The following is a 20,468-nucleotide window of genomic DNA, read 5'->3' as shown; positions in this document are numbered from 1 at the left end:
CATTGCTACTCTCCGTTCCGGGATGGCTACAAATCCCTCCCCCGCCCACCATTTGGCAAATCGGACCACTCTTCCATTCTGCTTCTGCCCACTTACAGGCAGAAATTGAAACAGGAAGCACCCACCCTCAGAACGATCCAGTGCTGGTCGGACCAATCAGACTCTACGCTACAGGACTGTTTTGATCACACGGACTGGGAGATGTTCCGGTCCACCTCTGATGACGACATCGAGCTTTACGCTGATAGCGTAATGTGTTTCATCAGAACGTGCGTAGAGGAAGTGATTCCGACCAGAACTGTGCGAATCTATCCGAATCAGAAGCCGTGGATCAATAGCGATGTTCGCGCGGCACTTAATGTGCGGACCTCTGCTTTTAATTCCGGGAACGTGGAGGAGCATAAACAAGCCAGTTATGCCCTCCGAAAAACTATCAAAACAGCAAAACGCCAGTACAGGAGCAAGACTGAAGGACAGTTTAACACCACCAACTCTAGAAGCATGTGGCAGGGAATTAACGTCATCACGGACTTTAAAGGGAAAAAAAACTCCACCATGAACACCGCTGCCTCTCTACCGGATGAGCTAAATACTTTTTATGCTCGTTTCGAGGGAAATAACACCGCCCTCGCGGAGAGAGCTCTCGCGGCTGAAGCTACAGAGGTTAGTTCACTCTCCGTCTCTGTAGCGGATGTAACCCGATCCTTCCGACGGGTGAATATCCGCAAAGCCGCGGGTCCAGACGGCATTCCGGGCCGCGTCATCAGAGCGTGCGCGAACCAGCTGGCTGGTGTTTTTACGGACATTTTCAACCTTTCCCTCTCTTTGTCTGTGGTCCCCACATGCTTTAAAACATCCACCATTGTGCCTGTTCCAAAACAATCAAAAATAACTTGTTTAAATGACTGGCGTCCTGTTGCTCTGACCCCCATCATCAGCAAATGTTTTGAGAGACTAATCAGAGATTACATCTGCTCTGTCTTGCCACTCAATCTTGACCCGCTGCAGTTTGCTTACCGCAACAACCGCTCCACTGATGATGCCATTGCATCTACAATACACACTGCTCTCTCCCACCTGGAAAAAAAGAACACTTATGTGAGAATGCTGTTTGTAGACTACAGCTCAGCATTCAACACCATAGTGCCCTCCAAGCTAGATGAGAAACTCCGGGCTCTGGGCTTAAACAGCTCGCTGTGCAGCTGGATCCTGGACTTCCTGTCAAGCAGACGCCAGGTGGTTAGAATAGGCAGCAACATCTCCTCATCACTGATCCTCAACACTGGAGCCCCACAGGGCTGTGTTCTCAGCCCACTACTGTATTCCTTGTACACACATGACTGTGTGGCAACACATAGCTCCAATGCCATCATTAAGTTTGCTGATGACACGATGGTGGTAGGTCTGATCACTGACAATGATGAAACAGCCTACAGAGAGGAGGTGCACACTCTGACACACTGGTGTCAGGAGCACAACCTCTCCCTCAACGTCAGTAAGACAAAGGAGCTTGTGGTGGACTTCAGAAGAAAAGGCAGAGAACACAGTCCCATCACCATCAATGGAGCACCAGTGGAGAGAGTCAGCAGCTTCAAGTTCCTGGGTGTCCACATCACTGAGGAACTCACATGGTCCATCCACACTGAAGTCGTTGTGAAGAAGGCTCATCAGCGCCTCTTCTTCCTGAGACGGCTGAGGAAGTTTGGAATGAACCGCCACATCCTCACACGGTTCTACACCTGCACTGTAGAGAGCATCCTGACTGGCTGTATCTCCGCCTGGTACGGCAATAGCACCGCCCACAACCGCAAAGCACTGCAAAGGGTGGTGCGAACTGCCAAACACATCATCGGAGGTGAGCTTCCTTCCCTCCAGGAAATATATACAAGGCGGTGTGTGAAAAAAGCTCGGAGGATCATCAGAGACTCCAGCCACCCGAGCCATGGGCTGTTCTCACTGCTACCATCAGGTAGGCGGTATCGCAGCATCAGGACCCGCACCAGCCGACTCCATGATAGCTTCTTCCCCCAAGCAATCAGACTTCTGAACTCTTGATCTCTCATGATCAATATACATCAGCACTGCACTTTATTACTCTTACTCTTATATCTCACACCGGACTGTCATAAATTATATTATTATTATATTATGTCTCTCTTAATGACTGACTATCAACCGACAGCCTGAATGTCAATACAGTACAATACTGTACATTCTATATATATATATATATATATATATATATATATATATATATATATACTTTTTTTTTTATATATATTTTAATTTTAAATTTTTATTGAATAATGTAGAGGTTTGGAAAAATTTCTAGTAATTATTACAGTGAAAACATGAAAATGTACCACAAGGACATTATATATAATGCTGAAATATAAACCAAAGCAAGATCATGCTTTATTAATGCCTTCTTTCGCTATTTCATGGCTTTTAAAGTCCTGTGCGGATTCTTATTTCAGTGTAGTTACAGTTTTCAGGTCATAAGTATTTAGATCATTAGTTCTATACAGCAGTACCGCCGCTCTCTAAATGCAGAGTACGCAGCCTACGTAGGGCACCAACTCCGGTCGCAGAACACTCGCTGTGTCTGAAACCGCCCCATCCACTATATAGTGCACTATTTCGAGTGTCTGCTATTTTGTAGGAGTGTCTGATTTCTGAGTGAGCCACTCATTCCCTAATTTTGTTCTCTCATTCTTGCCCACAGTGCACTCTAATTTCAAGTGTACATTTAATGTACACTCGACAATGGTTTATTTTCCACAATCCACCACTGGAAAGACGTACGAGCTGGGAACTTACTGCTTCCTTCACTCCTATAATGTTTTATATCATGCTGAATGTAGTAAATTACTTTTTGACAAATCATTACTTGATTAAAATAACATAACATACAGAGAGACAAAACATACAGATACATTTTAAAATGTACTCTTTATTTGATCAAATATGCTTACTCTTTGTATTAACACACAGTATATATAAGAAATGACAAACAGAATGAAGATTTATTGTATTAATATATTATTTAATAAGAATAACAAGTAAGGCTCAAGTATCACAAATTTCATATGTGACGTTGTTTCTGCGACAGCCCCAGAGCTCCGACACTCGCGTCCGAATTAACTCATTTCGTTCACTTACTGCTGAGATATAGTGCACTAACTGCCATTCACTATATAGGAAGTAGTGAATGAGTGAACGATTGCGGACACAGCCAGTCTCTCTTCGCCATACGATCTCGCGCCTGCACATCTCACAGACGCGCCCCGCGCATCTCTCTGTATTTACATGGATTTTTTACAGTTAATCCGCCTGCAGTAGCTGCGATAGTTTCCAGTACCTCGTTGGTAACTACAGATTTTCGCTTCCGTACATCTCTGTGACATGCGCTCATGAGAGGGATGACGTAAGCTCATTGGTAAGGTCACGCGTCACGTGGAGGAGTCAGGAAGCGCATCATTGTTTACATTTTTTTAAAATTATTATTTGGAAATAATTTATTTTATTTTATATTGTTTTTAAATTGTTTTGGTTTGTGAATGGTGCTTGGTCTGCGCTCTGCGCAAGTTTCTATTGTAAACAATGATGCGCTTCCTGCCTCCTCCACGTGTCGCGTGACCTTACCAACGAGCTTACGTCATCCCTCTCATGAGCGCACGTCAAAGAGATGTACGGAAGCGAAAATTTGTCGTTAAAAAGTATATAAGTATTGTTTTGTTTCTAAAAATAATCAATAATTTGCATTCCGAAAAACTTTGTTTGTCGACTGGAGTTGTGTGGATTATTTTGATGCACCCTAAATGTGAATTTTGGACCGTCAAAAAATGGAGTACATTCACTTGCATTGTTTAGAGGAGGAAGCCTGAAATAAAATCCTAAAAATCTTAAATTCTGTTTTGATGAAGAAAGAAACTCAGATACACCTTGGATGGCCTGAGGGTGAGTAAATTATCAGCAAATGTTTTTTTTGGGGTGAACTATTCCTTTAAATTAAGACAGAAAGACACATCCCTGAACTGATTATGTGTGTGGTTGTACTCTTTTCTTTCTCTTTACAGAGTTGTACTTGCTGCACCCCTTTCTCCCTCACTTAATTTTTTTTTTTTTCTTTTTGGTTTTCCTTCACTCTTACTCATCCCATGAAGCAGCCTGTCCTCTCGAGCTGAATCAATGTTTCTTAAGAGGCAAAGCTCAAGTACAGACAGAGCAGTTTCACAGCAACCATGAGCACAGCAAAGGCCAGCGGACTGAAAGCGCCCAGCAAGATTGGCAGACCAGCTGGTGCTGGGGCCACAAAGACTCCTCCTACTACAGGTATGGCCCTCCATGTAACTTTGTACTTTCATTACAGTATTTTCATTGGCTCCACTACAAAAATTGACTTAAAAAACTTATTTTCATTTGTCGTAAACAAATACTGGATCCACCTTTTTCCTGACTGCTCCATGGGTGGTGCCATTGAGAGACTTCCTCTCAGATGCTCCACACTTCCGATTAGTTGTTGTTATCAGCTTGACTAACGTTACTGGTGATGGCGAGCAGCTAAGGGTCTGGATAATTATGCGCTGTTGTAGGGTGTTATAACAACTACAGGTGGCTTAAAAACTATTGGAAAATAAATGTCACAACAATATGCCCACCAAAAGCTGCCAGTGCTGAAACATTCAGAGTCAAACCAGATTTAATAATCAGAGGTTGCATTAAACTAATTATCTGTCCCTTGTCTTTATTTCAAATCATTGACAGAAATCCAAATACTGTCCGTCATTTTGGAAGACAACAAAGATGAAAAACATTTAAACCAAACCTTTGTTTTATTAATAATCTTTACAAGGTTCATGTCTCATGTCATGCTGTGAGTATGTGAATGAGGGAGAGACCAAGTTGTTCTCGGCAGAGTGCGTGAGAAGGCGACACTTGTTAATGCAGAAATAATGCAAAGGTACGTGCCTCAAATTTGAAGATTTTATTATGGCCATACATCCTCTTTTCACGCATGTTTCCTCTTTTTTCGAACCTTAAAAAGCGACCTGTAGGGATTTCTAGATTCCCTAAATGTCCGCAATTTGGCTGTTTTCATTTTGAACTGCTCAACAAAAAATTTAATCAAATCTAGCGCATCATATATGTGAATTCTCTCTCTCTGCGTGCTGTATGTCTGTCTCTCTCTCTATCTCTTTCTTACACACACACACACACACACACAAAGGGTGCGTGCAGAGAGCGCTAGAGCCCAGTAACTTTACCATGTAAATGTGTGTGATTGTGTACTTATATGTATTCAGGAATTGCCATCGAAACCGTATGTCCACACGCGGCCTTTAGTGAGAAAGGGATGTATGTTAAGTACACACAAACTGTTCCTTCATTTTTGACTGTTGTTAGTGATATTTCAGTGCTTGGTAATGGGAATAAGCTGCGAAGCGGAAGTCTGTAGCATCTACATTGGAAGAACATGCTAAGCATAATGGGTAATTTTGCTGCCTGTGAAAAAGGTGGACATTTTTCATAAACTTTCATAAAGTTACATCAAATTATTGTATTTTTAATTTGACATAAAAGCTAGAAAACAATGTAACTTATCTCACAATTGACAACTTCATCAGTATTAGCCACCTATATAACTTTACCTTGGTGACCAACTTAAATCACCGTTTAATTTATAATTGCTAAAACAAGGCGTAAAAATATAATAACAAAGCCAATAGGGCAGGTTACAGTTCTGTAAACTGGCCACAACTTTCTCATACAGGACCCTTGCCAGTTGGCCAACTTTATTGTTGAGCTCTATAGTAGTATGTTATTCCAAACACAGCCGATTTCTTTTCTTCATTTGAAACAGCTACTCCTAAACCAACTCAAAATGACAAGTCCTCCGCTGAAGCCCTAGAATCAGGAGAGCAATTCAGCATTGGAGATCGAGTCTGGGTGAATGGAAATAAGCCAGGTGTCATTCAGTTTCTAGGAGAGACCCAGTTTGCTCCGGGTCAGTGGGCAGGCATTGTGCTGAATGAGCCAATCGGAAAAAACGATGGCTCTGTGTCTGGAGTGCGCTACTTTCAGTGTGACACATTGAAGGGAATATTCACACGCCCCTCCAAACTTTCATGTACAGAAGGTGAGGCGAATGGGACGACAACAGCCCCCCCGTCCCGTGCTGCCTCACCAACCCCGTCCACTGCATCAGTATCTGTTTCCACCAAGAAACCAGCCTCACCCACTAAAACAGCTGCACCGGCCTCAGAATTAGTGCGGTCGAAGAGTGAATCTGTGTCCAATCTATCAGAAACGGGTTCAGTGAAGAAAGGTGAACGGGAGCTGAAGATTAATGATCGAGTGCTGGTGAGAATGTTTAAAAATCTGTTTAAAAGATGCATAATACTGGGATACAGTTGAAGTCAGAAGTTTACATACACTTAGGTTGAAGTCATTTTTTAACCACTCCACAGATCTAATATTAGCAAACTATAGTATTGGCAAGTTGTTTAGGACATCTACTTTCCAACAATTGTTTACAGACAGATTGTTTCACTTTTAATTGACTATATCACAATTCCAGTGGATCAGAATTTTACATACACCAAGTTAACTGTGCCTTTTAAGTTGCTTGGAAAATTCCAGAAAATTATGTCAAGCCTTTAGACAATTAGACAATTATCTTCTGATATGAGGTGTACTAAATTGGAGGTGTACCTGTGGATGTATTTTAAGGCCTACCTTCAAACTCAGTGCCTCTTTGCTTGACATCATGGAATAATCAAAAGAAATCAGCCAAGACCTTAGAAAAAAAATATTTGTGGACCTCCACAAGCCTGGTTCATACTTGGGAGCAATTTCCAAAGTATAAACACCATGGGACCACGCAGCCATCATACCGCTCAGGAAGGAGACGCAGTCTGTCTCCTAGAGATGAATGTAGTTTGGTGCAAAATTTGCAAATCAATCCCAGAACAACAGCAAAGGACCTTGTGAAGGTGCTGAGGTAACGGGTAGATAAGTATCTATATCCTTAGTAAAACAAGTCCTATATTGACATAAACTGAAAGGCTGCTCAACAAGGAAGAAGCCACTGCTCCAGAACCACCATAAAAAGCCAGACTACAGTTTGCAGGTGCACATGGGGACAAAGATATTTTTGGAGAAATCTGGTTTCATCTGGTCTAATGAAACAAAAATGGAACTGTTTGGTAATAATGACCATTATGTTTGGAGGACAAAGGGTGAGGTTTGCAAGCCGAAGAACAGCATCCCATCTGTGAAGCATGGGGGTACATCCCCACTTCCTCTCCTTGGGCGTACCTTGCGCCCCGACTGCCGGTGGGTCATCCCCACCTTCCTCGACCTGGGAGGAGACAGGAGGGGAAAAACAACAACAAAACAAAATAGGCGAGGGAAAGGCCAACACGGAGTGACAGAGAGAGGAGAGAGAGAAAAAGAATCATGCATCATGTTGTGGGGGTGCTTTGCTGCAGGAGGGACTGGTGCACTTCACAAAATAGATGGCATCATGAGGAAGGAAAATTATGTGGATATATTGAAGCAACATCTCATGACAAGCTGAAATAAATCATTCTCTCTGCTATTATTCTGACATTTCACATTCTTAAAATAAAGTAGTGATCCTAACTGACCTAAGACAGGGAATGTTTTCTACACTTAAATGTCAGGAATTGTGAAAAACTGAGTTAAAATGTATTTGGTTAAGGTGTATGTAAACTTCTGACTTCAACTGTAACTCTTCTCAACATTGACTAGATTTAGATGAATATGAATATTGATATAGTTATAAAATTTTGTCATATTCTAATTATTAACATTTTCATTCATAAAGTATTTAGACCCCTTCATTTTTTTTTCATTTTGTTATGTTGCAGCCTTTTGCTAAAATGCTTTAAATAATTTTTTTGCCCACATCAATCTACACTCAATACCACATAATGACAAAGCAAAAAAACAGATCTTTTATAACTTTGCACATTTATTAAAAAGAAAAAACTGATATCACATGGACATACATATTCAGACCCTTAACTCAGTACTTAGTTGAAGCACCTTTGGCAGCGATAACATCCTCAAGTCTTTTTGGGTATGATGCAACATGCTTTGCACACCTGGATTTGGGCATTTTCTGTCATTCTTCTCTGCAGATCCTCTCAAGGTCTGTCAGATTAGATGGGGACCGTCGATGGACAGCCATTTTTAGGTCTCTCAAGAGATGTTCGATTGGGTTAAAGTCTGGGCTCTGGCTGGGCCACTCAAGGACATTCACAGAGTTGTCCCTAAGCCACTCTTGTGTTATGTTGGCTGTGTTCTTGGGGTCATTGTCCTGTTGGAAGATGAACCTTTGGCCCAGTCTGAGGTCCTGAGCACTCTGGACCAGGTTTTCATTAAGGTTATCTCTGTATTTTGCTGCGTTCAGCTTTCCTTCAACTCTGACCAGTCCCCCAGTCCCTGCCACTGAAAAACACCCCCACAGCATGATGCTGTCACCACCATGCTTCACCGTTGGGATGGTATTGCGCAGGTGATGAGCAGTGCCTAGTTTCCTCCAGACATGACATTTGGAATTGAGGCCAAACAGTTCAATCTTCATTTCATCAGACTAAAGAATCTTGTTCCTCACAGTCTGAGAGTACTTTAGTGCTTTTTTGCAAATTCCAAGCAGGCTTTCATGTGTCTTGCACTGAGTAGAGGCTTCTGTCTGGCCACTCTGCCATAAAGCCTAGATCGGTGGAGTGTTGCAGTGATGGTTGCCCTTCTGCAAGATTCTCTCATCTCCACACATGATCTCTGGAGCTCAACCATAGCCCTTTTCCACCGACATGGTTCGGGTGCGGGTTCCTGGGAATTCTCAAACTGTTCCGCACATTTCCACAACAGAAAAGGCCTTTCCGGGGCCAAAAACCTGGTTCCGCACCAGCCCCAAAAGCTTGCTGTTCTCAGGTAACGCAACAAAACGAGTGCTCTACTTGCGATATGGTATTTACGGAGATCTGAGATAAGCTATAGAGATACAGCACGAAATGATGCACGCCGCCTTCAGTTGGACAATTGACCAAATCATAAATAAATTGAAAAACACTTAAGGGAGTACAGGTACCATAAGAAGGGCATAAGCAAAAGCGACAGTGGACGGAGCAATGATGGTTTGGACTCAGACAACGACCAGCCTGCTAACTAACCTGCACTGATCACAGGTAAACAGTTAATCGCCGGTGTCCTCTGCAGTTGATCTCAGTAAATTGTTATATTTGCCAACTTTGTTAGCTTTTCTTACACTGTTGTCATCTTATTTTGTGCATTGTTTTGTTCTGTAAGGGGATTTTTGCCCAGCTACTCACTAAGTTTGGAAGTTCGTGGCTATCTGTTAAGTAAAACGGTGGGATTCTCAATCAATAATATTATATGCTATGGCAAAAATCCAAATACAGCCATCTGCTACACCAGTGTTAATAATGATTCCACTGTAACAGTTTACAGAGCTTAGCAAGTTAAGCCACTCCTCCCCGGGTGGACCGGAGTCAGACCTCCGACCCCCAGTGGACAGAACGCCCTCCACATTCCCGGCGTCCCGTGTGGACACTCCTCCGCCCCTGGCAGTGGCCCTACCAATCCAGGCGGTCGGGGAGTCGCTTCCCTCCTCTCCCCGCAGACGGCGGTCTTCTCTCGACCCCTCCGCGTTCCCGGGGGATGGCAGGGCACTCCTCCGCCCCCGGCAGCGGCTCCCTCGCTCCAGGTGGTCGGGGAGTCCCGTCCCCACTCACCTCACGGACGGCGGCCGTTCCCCGCGTCCGGGTGGTCGGGCTACTCCGTCCACCGTCGGATGGCAGCGGCGCTCCCCTGGGTGGACGGCAGTGTCGAGGACTCTGCGACGGGAATCCCTCCTCCTTCCCGGGTTTCGGCACCAGTGTAAGGGGGTTCAGTGGAAAGTAGGAGGCGAGAACCAGCTTGACAACTTAAATAATAATTTAATAAACAACTTAACCAAAAACACACAACCATAAACACACAGTACAGCTGCCTGTAATTCTCTCTCTCTTGAACTGTCATCCCCGGCTGCCTTTATCCCTCGCTCGCCCCATGAGGCTGATTGGGGACCGGGCATGCATCATTCCAGCCCGGCCCCACCCTTCTCAGCTCTACAGTCCCCAAATACAATATTAAAGCTGTATACTGTAAGACTGGCACAGAATTGTTTGCATCACTTCCGGGAAAGTCAAAGAACTCTACGAGAACCAACGTCATAAAACTCTCACACAGAGGAACATCTCCACCTGAGAAAACACACCCTACTGATTGGGGACCATAAAACGCAAATCACACTCACATCTGCTCTCTATCTCTCACCTCAGGTGTCTTTAAGGACACTAAAAACTGAGTTATAACTTATCATGTTCTGTAACGTAAAATGTTTTCTGATCATACATGTTTGGTATCATTCAAGAGGTCTCAGTGCAACTGGTAAAACAGTCTCATTCCCTTTCAGCAAAGTGAAATCGCAAGTAAGATTTAAGAACTTAGTAAAATACTGTATTCTATCCGGGGCATGCCCCTCCCAAGTCTCACACAGAGATCAGATGCTGTATGTAGATTAGGTGCATTCTTTGTAAACATCAAACAACCTACTCAATCAAAGGTTGACTTACAACTCCCTAAATTGTAAACCAAATCCTAAATAACATCAAACATACACATCTGAAACAACAATAGAATCGTTTGGTACTTAAGGAAGGATGGCATAGGAGCTCGGGGAATCTGTAAGCCAGATCTCCCATGCTTTACCGTTTGCATGTAGTATTTCTCTACCAGGTATTATTGATAAATGTTTGAAGGAATCTGTAAGCCAGATCTCCCATACTGTACCGCTGCATGTAGTTTATATTTATCAAAGTCTCTCTGTAGCCAGAAGATCCACACAGTAAACATTGTGTGTAGTTTTTTCTCTACCAGGTAATTGCAATTTGTATTTCTTATGTTTGGTAAATGTTTGAATGGAATGCTTTGAATGAAACTTTAATTATATTATTATGCTTGGTTCACTGATAGCTTTGAGTTTGATTTATTATTTTAATTGGATTGTTTGAATGTATTACTATTACCTGGTAAATAAATTGTTATTATGATTCATTCTGAAGGACTGTTTTTTAGTATATTTCTATTTAACTACAAATCTATGGTCAGAGTTGGCTTAATTAAGCTACTTCAGAAGTAACCCATTAGTTAAGTATGTAAAAGGCTAAACGGCAAACCGAGAATCTATAATAGAACTTAGCCAAGTAGAATTAAACGGGAATACTAAGGGTAGGACCGAGAATCTGTAAAAACAGAACTTAATTGACTGGGGCTAAACGGTAAACTGAGAATCTATAATAGAACTTAGCCAATTAGAATTAAACAGGAGTAATAAGGGTAGGACTGAGAATCTGTAAAACAGAACTTAATTGACTGGGGCTAAACGGATAAAGCCGAGAAGCTATAAGGAATTAGTCTAAAATTTACTAATATCTGAAACTGATGAATTTGTAGTTAAAGGACCTGTGTCCAGCCGGCACAGGACCCAAATAACATTGAAATAACAAATGCAGTCTAGAAGAGAGAATTAAAAAATAATAAGATACAAAACTTAAATTCAGAGCATAGATACATCAACAAGGTTTTTTCATAATCGGAGTCAGATGAAATAAAGAAAAGAATTAATGATAAGATTAATAAAACATGGAACTCAAATCAAATAATCAAAGTATTATTTAATGTCGCGCACTATAAGACAGAACACGCAGGAGACCTTCAGCCACGCCATTGGATACCGTCCTTGGACCAGTGGGTGACTTCCCCATTACAATACAAACACACTGTGATACGCCATGTTTGTTTATGTTTGAGGTAGTCACGTGAAACTACCACGTAGACAGTAACCCGTTACGTCACCGTTTGCCTCTCAGGTCAGTGGAAAAACGAGGCCGGTTTACGATAGGCTCCATATTGCCCCGGCCGTGAACCAGCGGAGCACAGGCTCGGCACTAGAACCATCGTAATTTTGGTGGAAAAGGGCTAACAGAGTGACCATCGGGTTTTTGGTCACCTCTCTTACCAAGGTCCTTCTCCCCCGATTGCTCTGTTTGGCTGGCGGCCAGCTCTAGAAAGAGTCCTGATTCTTCCAAACTTCTTCCATTTAAGAATTATGGAGGCCACTGTGCTCTTGGGAACCTTCAATGCAGCCGAAAGTTTTTGTCGCCTTCACCAGATCTTTGCCTTAACACAATCCTGTCTCTGAGCTCTGCAGGCAGTTCCTTTGACCTCATGGCTTGGTTTTTGCTCTGTATTTTCAGCTGTGAGGCCTTATATAGACAGGTGTGTGCCTTTCCAAATCATGCCCAATCAATTCAATTTTCCACAGGTGGACTTCAATAAAAATTTAGAGATATCTCAAAGATGATCCAGAGAAATGGGATGCACCTGCGCTCAATTTCAAGTGTCATAGCCAAGGGTCTGAATACTTAAGTCAATGTGATATTTCAGTTTTTTATTTTTGATAAATTTGCAAAGTTATCAAATCTGGTTTTTGCTTTGGCATAATGGGGTATGGAGTGTAGATTTATGTGAAAAAATAACAATTTAAAGCATTTTAGCACAAGGCTGCAACATAACAAAATGTGAAACAATGAAGGTGTCTGAATACTTTATGAACGCTCTGTATGAGTCATGTAAACTCATTAACCACATTAACCCAGTTATGGCAATATTGTGATTAATTTAAATCTGAAGAAGACAGCTAGCATATGCCTGAATTTATCAGAAGTTTGAGTCAAGTAAACTTATTTGAAATATCCATGTAATATTCTGTGCATGTCTGAAGCAAGTAATTTTGTGTACAACCAAGATACAGGCACATGCGAAAAGTATAAATATACTGTGTATATATATATATATATATATATATATATATATATGTAGTGCTGGGTAGTGACAGATTAAATGTAATCATGATTACATTATCAGATTACACAGATCAAGGACTTGTAATTAGATTACATTACATTTTAAAACACTCATAATCAGATTAGTTACTTTTTATGGATTACATGATTACATATTACTCAGGTAACGACAGGAAATTGTTTGTAATTTATTGATCCCCCTATTTTTTTATTTTTATCTTTAAAAAATTCATTCTAAATCTGCCAAATGCAGATATATGTTTGTTAAGACTACTGGTCTTCTTTTTGTCTTCTTTTTGTTGATATCTTTATCTATATCTATATATTTATACATAGAGCTCCCGAGCTCCTGAAATCATTGCATATTTTAACGATACTGACGTATTAGCTACTTTTTAGAAGTAACTCTGTTGTGAGTTTCTCAGGTTTAGACAGTTTATGACAGTTTTATTGCGTTACGTTTAGCATGTTTTAAAAAAAGACTGCATATTCACAATGCGAGTTACTGAATCTGACTAGTTTTGACTCTGGTTTTGTTAAACAAGCACCATTTAAGCACAAATAACAACTTTTTGTTCTATCACATCTGTTATATACAGTATATACCAGATGTGTGTACTGTGTTTGTTGTAAGGTATTCCAAATAAACACATACCCCATGAGCATTGGTTACGGAAATTGCAATGCAGATTACGTTTTTTTTTTTTTTTTTTTTTTGTCCCTTCATATATATATTTTTAGGTCGCTGGCACAAAAGCTGGTGTAGTGCGTTTCTTGGGTGAAACAGATTTTGCCAAGGGTGAGTGGTGTGGTGTAGAGTTGGATGAGCCCTTGGGAAAGAATGATGGTGCTGTGGCTGGAACCAGGTACATGTCCATGATTAAAGAAGTGTTAATCCTTGTTCTTTCATAGTGTATGCTTATTGCAGTGGTTCTCAACTGGTTTTGTTTGGACTCAGATTTTATATTGGACACTTAAGCGGTTTGGGACCCAACATGGTACCAAATTGTTTCGTTGTTAGAAGTAAACAAAAATGTCCTTAAAATCATACTTTAGAATTTATGGACCTTTTTGGACACTTCCGGATTTTGTAATGTGGAAGTAAACGATTGCAGGGTAAACTTCAATAGCGGTGAATGGGAATGAGTGGGATACCATGGCAAATATATAATTTTTGAAGAAAAAAATAAAATAGAGAGTGATGATTACGTGTGAAGAAACCTCCTTGCATCTTTGGTATCTTGTTTTATTTTTTGAAACTAATTCCAGGGTAATATAAAACAAAGTGTAATGTTATAAATTTACACTAAATCATTGAAAAATTGAAAAAATAAAAAAAGCTAGGTTTATGCTGCTAAGTAAGGCGGAAACACATCATCACAGTCTCTGAATAGGGTCCATTAATATCATCCATAAACTGCATAGGTCCAACAAGATAATAAATGACCGACTGAATAGTGAAATAAAAATTAAACACATTGAGGCTTGCACAAACCATGTTTATCCTCACTGCAGGTGAACCCATATTTAACATAGTCAGGGTTGTATTTTATTTTTGTATTTTTTTTGGGCATGGGATGAAGGGATGTCACACATCTTTTCATATAGACATGTCTAATTTGGCTAGCTTCTTCTGAGTGACAAATGACTTTGGGTGATTCTCACAAAACCTGTCAAGAAAATGCCCTGGTCCTCAACTCAACTCAAAAGAATATTTTGCATATAGAAAGTGAAGCCTATTTTTAGAGCCATTAAGATTGTGACATTATTTTTGTGACAGTGACCCATTTAACTCCCTTGGTTCTGCCTTACATTTTCACTGATTTTAATTAAAAAATACAGTCAAAATTACTGTGTTATGGTAATGAGAATCATCATTGAAAACAATGGGAGTAGTTAAAGTAAAAGGTCAGAATGCATTACGGTAATGTAAACTGGGTGATAAAATGTGCTAAAAATAATGTCGGAATGCAAAAATTCTTAATGGTCCTAAATTTGAGCTTCAATTTCTTTATGCTAAATATAATTTAAAAAAATATATATATTATTTTTTGTATTTTTGTATTCTTCACAGGTTTCGTGAGAATCGCCCCTTTGCGTCAAAATACTTTACAGTTTAATTGATGAACAATTGTGACAACCAATTCAAAACCATTAACATCAACAACAAAACATGGAAAGCTTTTGCTCCTCCATCTATTTATTTTGCTTTCCTAACTCTGCATGATTACTGTATATTTTTAGTTACATTTTAAAATTTGCATTTAGCATTGTTTGTTTCCCTGACCTTATCAGAACAGATCTGAGACCCATTTTCAGGTTGAAACCCACCAGCTGAAAACCACTGCTTTGCTGGATACAAGGCAATTTATAAAGACCGTCTAGAGTTTAACATTTAATGTGTATGTATCTTCAGGTATTTCCAGTGTCAGCCCAAGTATGGTCTTTTTGCACCTGTGCACAAGGTGACTCGTATAGGTTTTCCCTCCACTACTCCAGCCAAGGCAAAGACCACTGTGCGAAAGACTGTAACCACACCAGCAGGATTGAAACGCAGCCCTAGTGCCTCCTCCATCAGCTCCATGAGCTCTGTGGCCTCGTCTGCCAGCTGCAAGCCAAGGCGCACGGGACTGGTGAGATACATACATCTTCACGTGCATATACGTTCTTGGTTTGGTGCGGAGTAAACTACACATCAAATAAGGTTTTTCAAAAACAGCACAGAATTACACTAGTGCATGTACCCTTGAGCGGTGCATATGCATATACAGTATGTGCTTGGTTGGTAACAATTTTGTTAAACCTTTTTTGGACCTTTCCATAACTTCTGTTCCTGGGTTTAGTAAGGCTTTAGTAATGTAACGGCCAGCTTTTAAATAAAATATAAAGAACTCATTCTTGTCTCACAGTTTAACCTGCTATTTTTGGACCCTTTTAATTTGATATTGACATTACCACTCACTTCTCCTAAAACCACCTGTCCTCACTCCATAACTGAATACTACCTATACATTGAAATAAATGTTAAGATATAAAAATTACAAATGTGTATGTCTTAAAGAAACATTGCAACTATGTCCTGACAGAAAGAATTTTTAAAATATACTTTTTATAAAAGGTTTCTCAGCTGTGTCTCTACTTTTTGTCCACACCATCAGATATTTAGGACAACATTTATAAAATCTTTCAAGAAGTCTGCCTTCATCCTGAAGGTCCTCTTTCTACTTTTTATATTAACATCACTGGTCCTGGTGAATTTAATAGTGTTTATATATATGTAAACTCTTGTCACACAGATTAAAAAAAAATCAGAATTGTTTGATAATTTTCCTCATTTTGAGTTGGTCCTGTAAGTAGCTAGCAACACCAAAAAAAAAAAAAAAAAAAAATGGTTTTGTAGTTAAAAGGGATAGTTCACCCAAAAACGAAAATTCTCTTATCATTTACTCACCCTCATGCCATCCCAGATGTTTATGACTTCATTTCTTCAGCAGAACACAAATGAAGATTTTTAGAAAAATTATCTCGGCTCTGTAGGTCCATACAATGCAAGCGAATGGTGATCAGACCTTTTATAGCTCCAAAAATCACAAAAAGGAAACATAGAAGTAATCCAAAAGACTATCTTTTACTTTCAGATGTGAAAGTGAAACTAAACAGGCACCACATGTGACTTTCAGATGTAAAAGTGAATATGGAGATTTAGAATAAAAAAAGGACTTAAATTTCCATCTGTTTCTCACCCACACCTATTATATCGCTTCTGAAGATATGGATTTGACCGATGGAGTCTTTTGGATTAATTCTATGTTTCCTTTATGTGATTTTTGGAGCTGCAAAGGTCTGATCACCATTCACTTGCATTTTATGGACCTACAGAGCTGAGATATTTTTCTAAAAATCTTCAATAATCTTCGAAAGACATACCCATCTGGGATGGCATGAGGGTGAGTAAAAGATGAGATTTTTATTTTATTTTTGGGTGAACTATCCCTTTAGTACACATATGCAAAATGTCACACATGGTGTGAATACCGCAAGATTTTCTGTCTGATTGTGTTGACAATTTGATAGGTTAATTCTTTCATCAAAGTGAATGATAGATTTGCCAATATTAATAATAAATATTTGACGTGACAGTACACTTTATTGTGGTGATAAGCAAGAAAAAAGGGTTAGGTTTAGGGTAGGGTTATGCAAAATAATTTCTTGATTCATTAACTTTTTTTTTTTTTTTGCAGTCTGTTTTGTCCCGGAACTCAAAAATCTGTGAAATATCATGTCTGAAAAATGTTTTGAAAAACATTTATTCACTTGAACTTTATGTAATCACACATTACTTGAAGGGTATATTAATAAAGAGTTGTAGATACAGTATCTAATATTCTGTTTAAAAATGTTTGTGTGAATATGTGTGAAGCTGACAGAGACCTCGTCGAGGTACACACGCAAGATCTCTGGCACTACCGCACTTCAGGAGGCTCTGAAGGAGAAGCAGCAACACATAGAACAGCTCCTCGCTGAGCGTGACCTGGAGCGAGCTGAGGTTGCTAAGGCAACAAGTCATGTGGGCGAAGTGGAGCAGGAGCTTACATTGCTAAGGGAAGGCCAGGAGCAGGTTAGGGCCCAAATGTGCTCTGCTTTTTTTATTTTATTTTTTTTATTTTTATTTTTTTTATCTCTTCTGCATTTGAAATTTAAAGGCACCTGCATCTTGTTCTTGCACTTTTTTCACTTTACAGTGATAATAATTAAAAGCATATATTGTAAAACTCAGGAAGTGCCATGTGCAAGTAAAAAAATGCCCTTTGTGAGTACCATATTTTCCGGTATATACTGTAAGTTGCGGTTTTATTTGTCACACGAATGGTCCTGCGACTTGCGTATAGTCCAAGCAGCTTATTTACTATATAGTTAATTTCATAATTGATCTTGACCGATCAAACACACTATACACCAAAAGGCACATGCTTGCACACAAACAGATGAAAACATCAGTCTTAGAGAGTAGCATTTTAAGTAACCTATTCAGAGTAGTTTGCTTATAAAATATTTTATGCAACCAGTTTAAATATTCTGTCCACCATAACATTATTTTGCCAACAACCAGGATTACCGGTACTTTAAAGGGTTGGTTCACCCAAAAATAAAAATTCTCTCATCATTTACTCACCCTCATGCCATTCAAGATGTATATGACTTTTTTCTATATGAAAAATAGAAAAATGAGTGTATGAAGATTTTTAGAAGAATATCTCAGCTCTGTAGGTCCATACAATGCAAGTGAGTGGTGACCGAAACTTTGAAGCTCCAAAAATCACATGAAGACAGTATAAAAGTAATCCATAAGTCTCTAGTGGTTTAATCAATGTCTTCATATGCGATATGATGGGTGCAGGTGAGAAACAGATCAAGATTTAATTCCTTTTTAACTATAAATCTTCACCTTTGACCATCCCCTACCAGTAGTTGGCGATATGCATGAAGAATGCAAATCGCCCCAAAAATCTAAAGGATAAGAATGTAAGTGAAAATGGAGATTTATTCTAAAAAAGGACTTAAATATTGATCAGTTTCTCACCAACACCTATCATATCACTTCTGAAGACATGGATTAAACCACTGGAGTCATATGGATTACTTTTATGCTGCCTTTATGTGATTTTTGAGCTTCAAATTTCTGGTAACCATTCACTTGCATTGTGTGAACCTACAGAGCTCAGATTTTCTTCTAAAAATCTTAATTTGTGTTCAGCAGAAGAAAGAAAGTTGTTCACGTCATGGATTGCATGAGGGTGAGTAAATGATCAGAGAATTTTCATTTTTGGGTGAAATATCCCTTTTAAGACCGCTGTTGCACGGAAATTCTCACATTTCCAAAAAATAACATTTCATCAAATCTCTAGTGAAAACATTCAGTAAAGTGAACCAAACAATTACGGTAGTGCAAATAGGGTTACGAATTTCAGAAATAGCCTTGTTCGACAGTCGTCAATGTTATTGAATAGAATACAGCAAGCATATTGTTTCACTCAAATACTAAAATGTGTTTATTTGAAAATGGAAGCACACAGAGTTACATTGCGTTTTACTTTAAGCAAATGCTTCCTATTAAAACAAGCCCAAATATATTGTGATATGATATGTAGCCTATATCTTGAGGTAATCTTCACAGAGCGACTGAAGGGAAGTTGGTGACTCCTGGGTTCTAATACCTACCGCATGCAACCTCTTTCAGGGTCTCTATGTGACTTACATGGGTGCGACTTGTCTGTTTTTTTGTCTCGACGCAAATTTTTGACCAAGTGCGACTTTATTTTGGGAAAATGAGGTAATCGCAATATCAGAACAATGTTTTTGTGTGATGCAATTAATACGAATTTACCGCGAAAAGTGTAGCTGCCTAGGATACCAAAAGTTTTTTCTTAATGCATTTGTAACGTTAAGCCACAAAAATTTAAATCTGTGTTTGTTGCAATGAGAAACCGCTAAAATATTCCTTTGTCATAATAAAAACAAATATTTTGATTAAGTAGTATAAATAGTAAGAAAAGTAAGAAAATATTTTCTCAATTCACTCACAATTTTGAAAAAATAAAATAGTCTTGAAGTAAGTTATAATGAAATCTTTCATTGTTCTCAGTAGTTTCGATTTGTTTAGTATGTAGTGGAGATGGAGGCCAAAATGGACCAGTTGCGAGCGCTGGTGGAGGCCGCAGACAGAGACAAGGTGGAGCTGCTGAATCAGCTGGAAGAGGAGAAGAGGTACAGTATCGTAAACTCAGCATACACACATATTCATTATCACAGGTTAAAATACCATATGACTAAACTTGCATGATACTGTATTTGTACTGAAGTTTATAAAAATAATTGTCCCAAATAGGAAGGTGGATGTCCCGCAGTCGTGATATGTCTACAAAAATTGCAATATGTATTTGTATTATTGTAATATTGTGATATGAAATCCTGTGGTTAAATAGTCTGGAATTTTAGATAATGTCCCTCTTTTTAATTAGGCCCTCTTAGTAGCTAGCAACACAAGATGAACAAAATGGCTTTTTTTGTTGTGAATGCTTGATTTGCCAATACTTATGATAAATATTTAATATCACAGTATTGAATTTAATTTAAAAAAATTGTTGCTACAAACAGGAAGGTGGAGGACCTGCAGTTTCGGGTGGAGGAAGCTTGCATTACCAAAGGAGATTTGGAGGTATTTGAAGATTTTGGCTCTAATATGATATCATTGCCATGCACTACACATTTACTGTACAGTGTTAAATCCCCTTTAATCAGGTAATAAAAGCAGTACAAAACAACTTTTTAGCATCTGTTTATGCATGATGTTGATGACGATGTTCCTGTGTCTTTCATTTTAAAGAATCTTTTGTGCCGAATAGGTGCCAGTGTACTATGAAGTTGATGAGCATTGCCCTACATTTAAACTCATATATTCACTTAAAAATTATTTACAAGTTGGCACAAGATGTTGCCCTGCACCCTCGC

The 20,468-nt window shown here is 39.4% G+C and overlaps 1 protein-coding gene across 2 annotated transcripts in view; it reads left to right on the top strand.

Moving 5' to 3' along the window:
* Nucleotides 1-20,468, top strand: part of LOC127435450 (CAP-Gly domain-containing linker protein 1-like) — a 96,927-nt gene that overhangs the window by 15,481 nt on the left and 60,978 nt on the right. For both annotated transcript variants that reach the window (XM_051688963.1, XM_051688972.1), the window contains 7 exons: nucleotides 4,167-4,335; nucleotides 5,864-6,363; nucleotides 13,701-13,825; nucleotides 15,376-15,592; nucleotides 17,380-17,577; nucleotides 19,621-19,724; nucleotides 20,115-20,175. In XM_051688963.1, the coding sequence (XP_051544923.1) occupies nucleotides 4,245-4,335; nucleotides 5,864-6,363; nucleotides 13,701-13,825; nucleotides 15,376-15,592; nucleotides 17,380-17,577; nucleotides 19,621-19,724; nucleotides 20,115-20,175 (1,296 nt within the window). In that variant the 5' untranslated portion in view covers nucleotides 4,167-4,244. The remainder of the gene's footprint in view (nucleotides 1-4,166; nucleotides 4,336-5,863; nucleotides 6,364-13,700; nucleotides 13,826-15,375; nucleotides 15,593-17,379; nucleotides 17,578-19,620; nucleotides 19,725-20,114; nucleotides 20,176-20,468) is intronic.

This window comes from Myxocyprinus asiaticus, chromosome 4 (genome assembly GCF_019703515.2).
Source record: "Myxocyprinus asiaticus isolate MX2 ecotype Aquarium Trade chromosome 4, UBuf_Myxa_2, whole genome shotgun sequence".
NCBI classification, from domain to species: domain Eukaryota; kingdom Metazoa; phylum Chordata; class Actinopteri; order Cypriniformes; family Catostomidae; genus Myxocyprinus; species Myxocyprinus asiaticus.
Note: the sequence above shows the minus strand (reverse complement) of the source record. Positions and strands in the feature narration are given on the sequence as shown.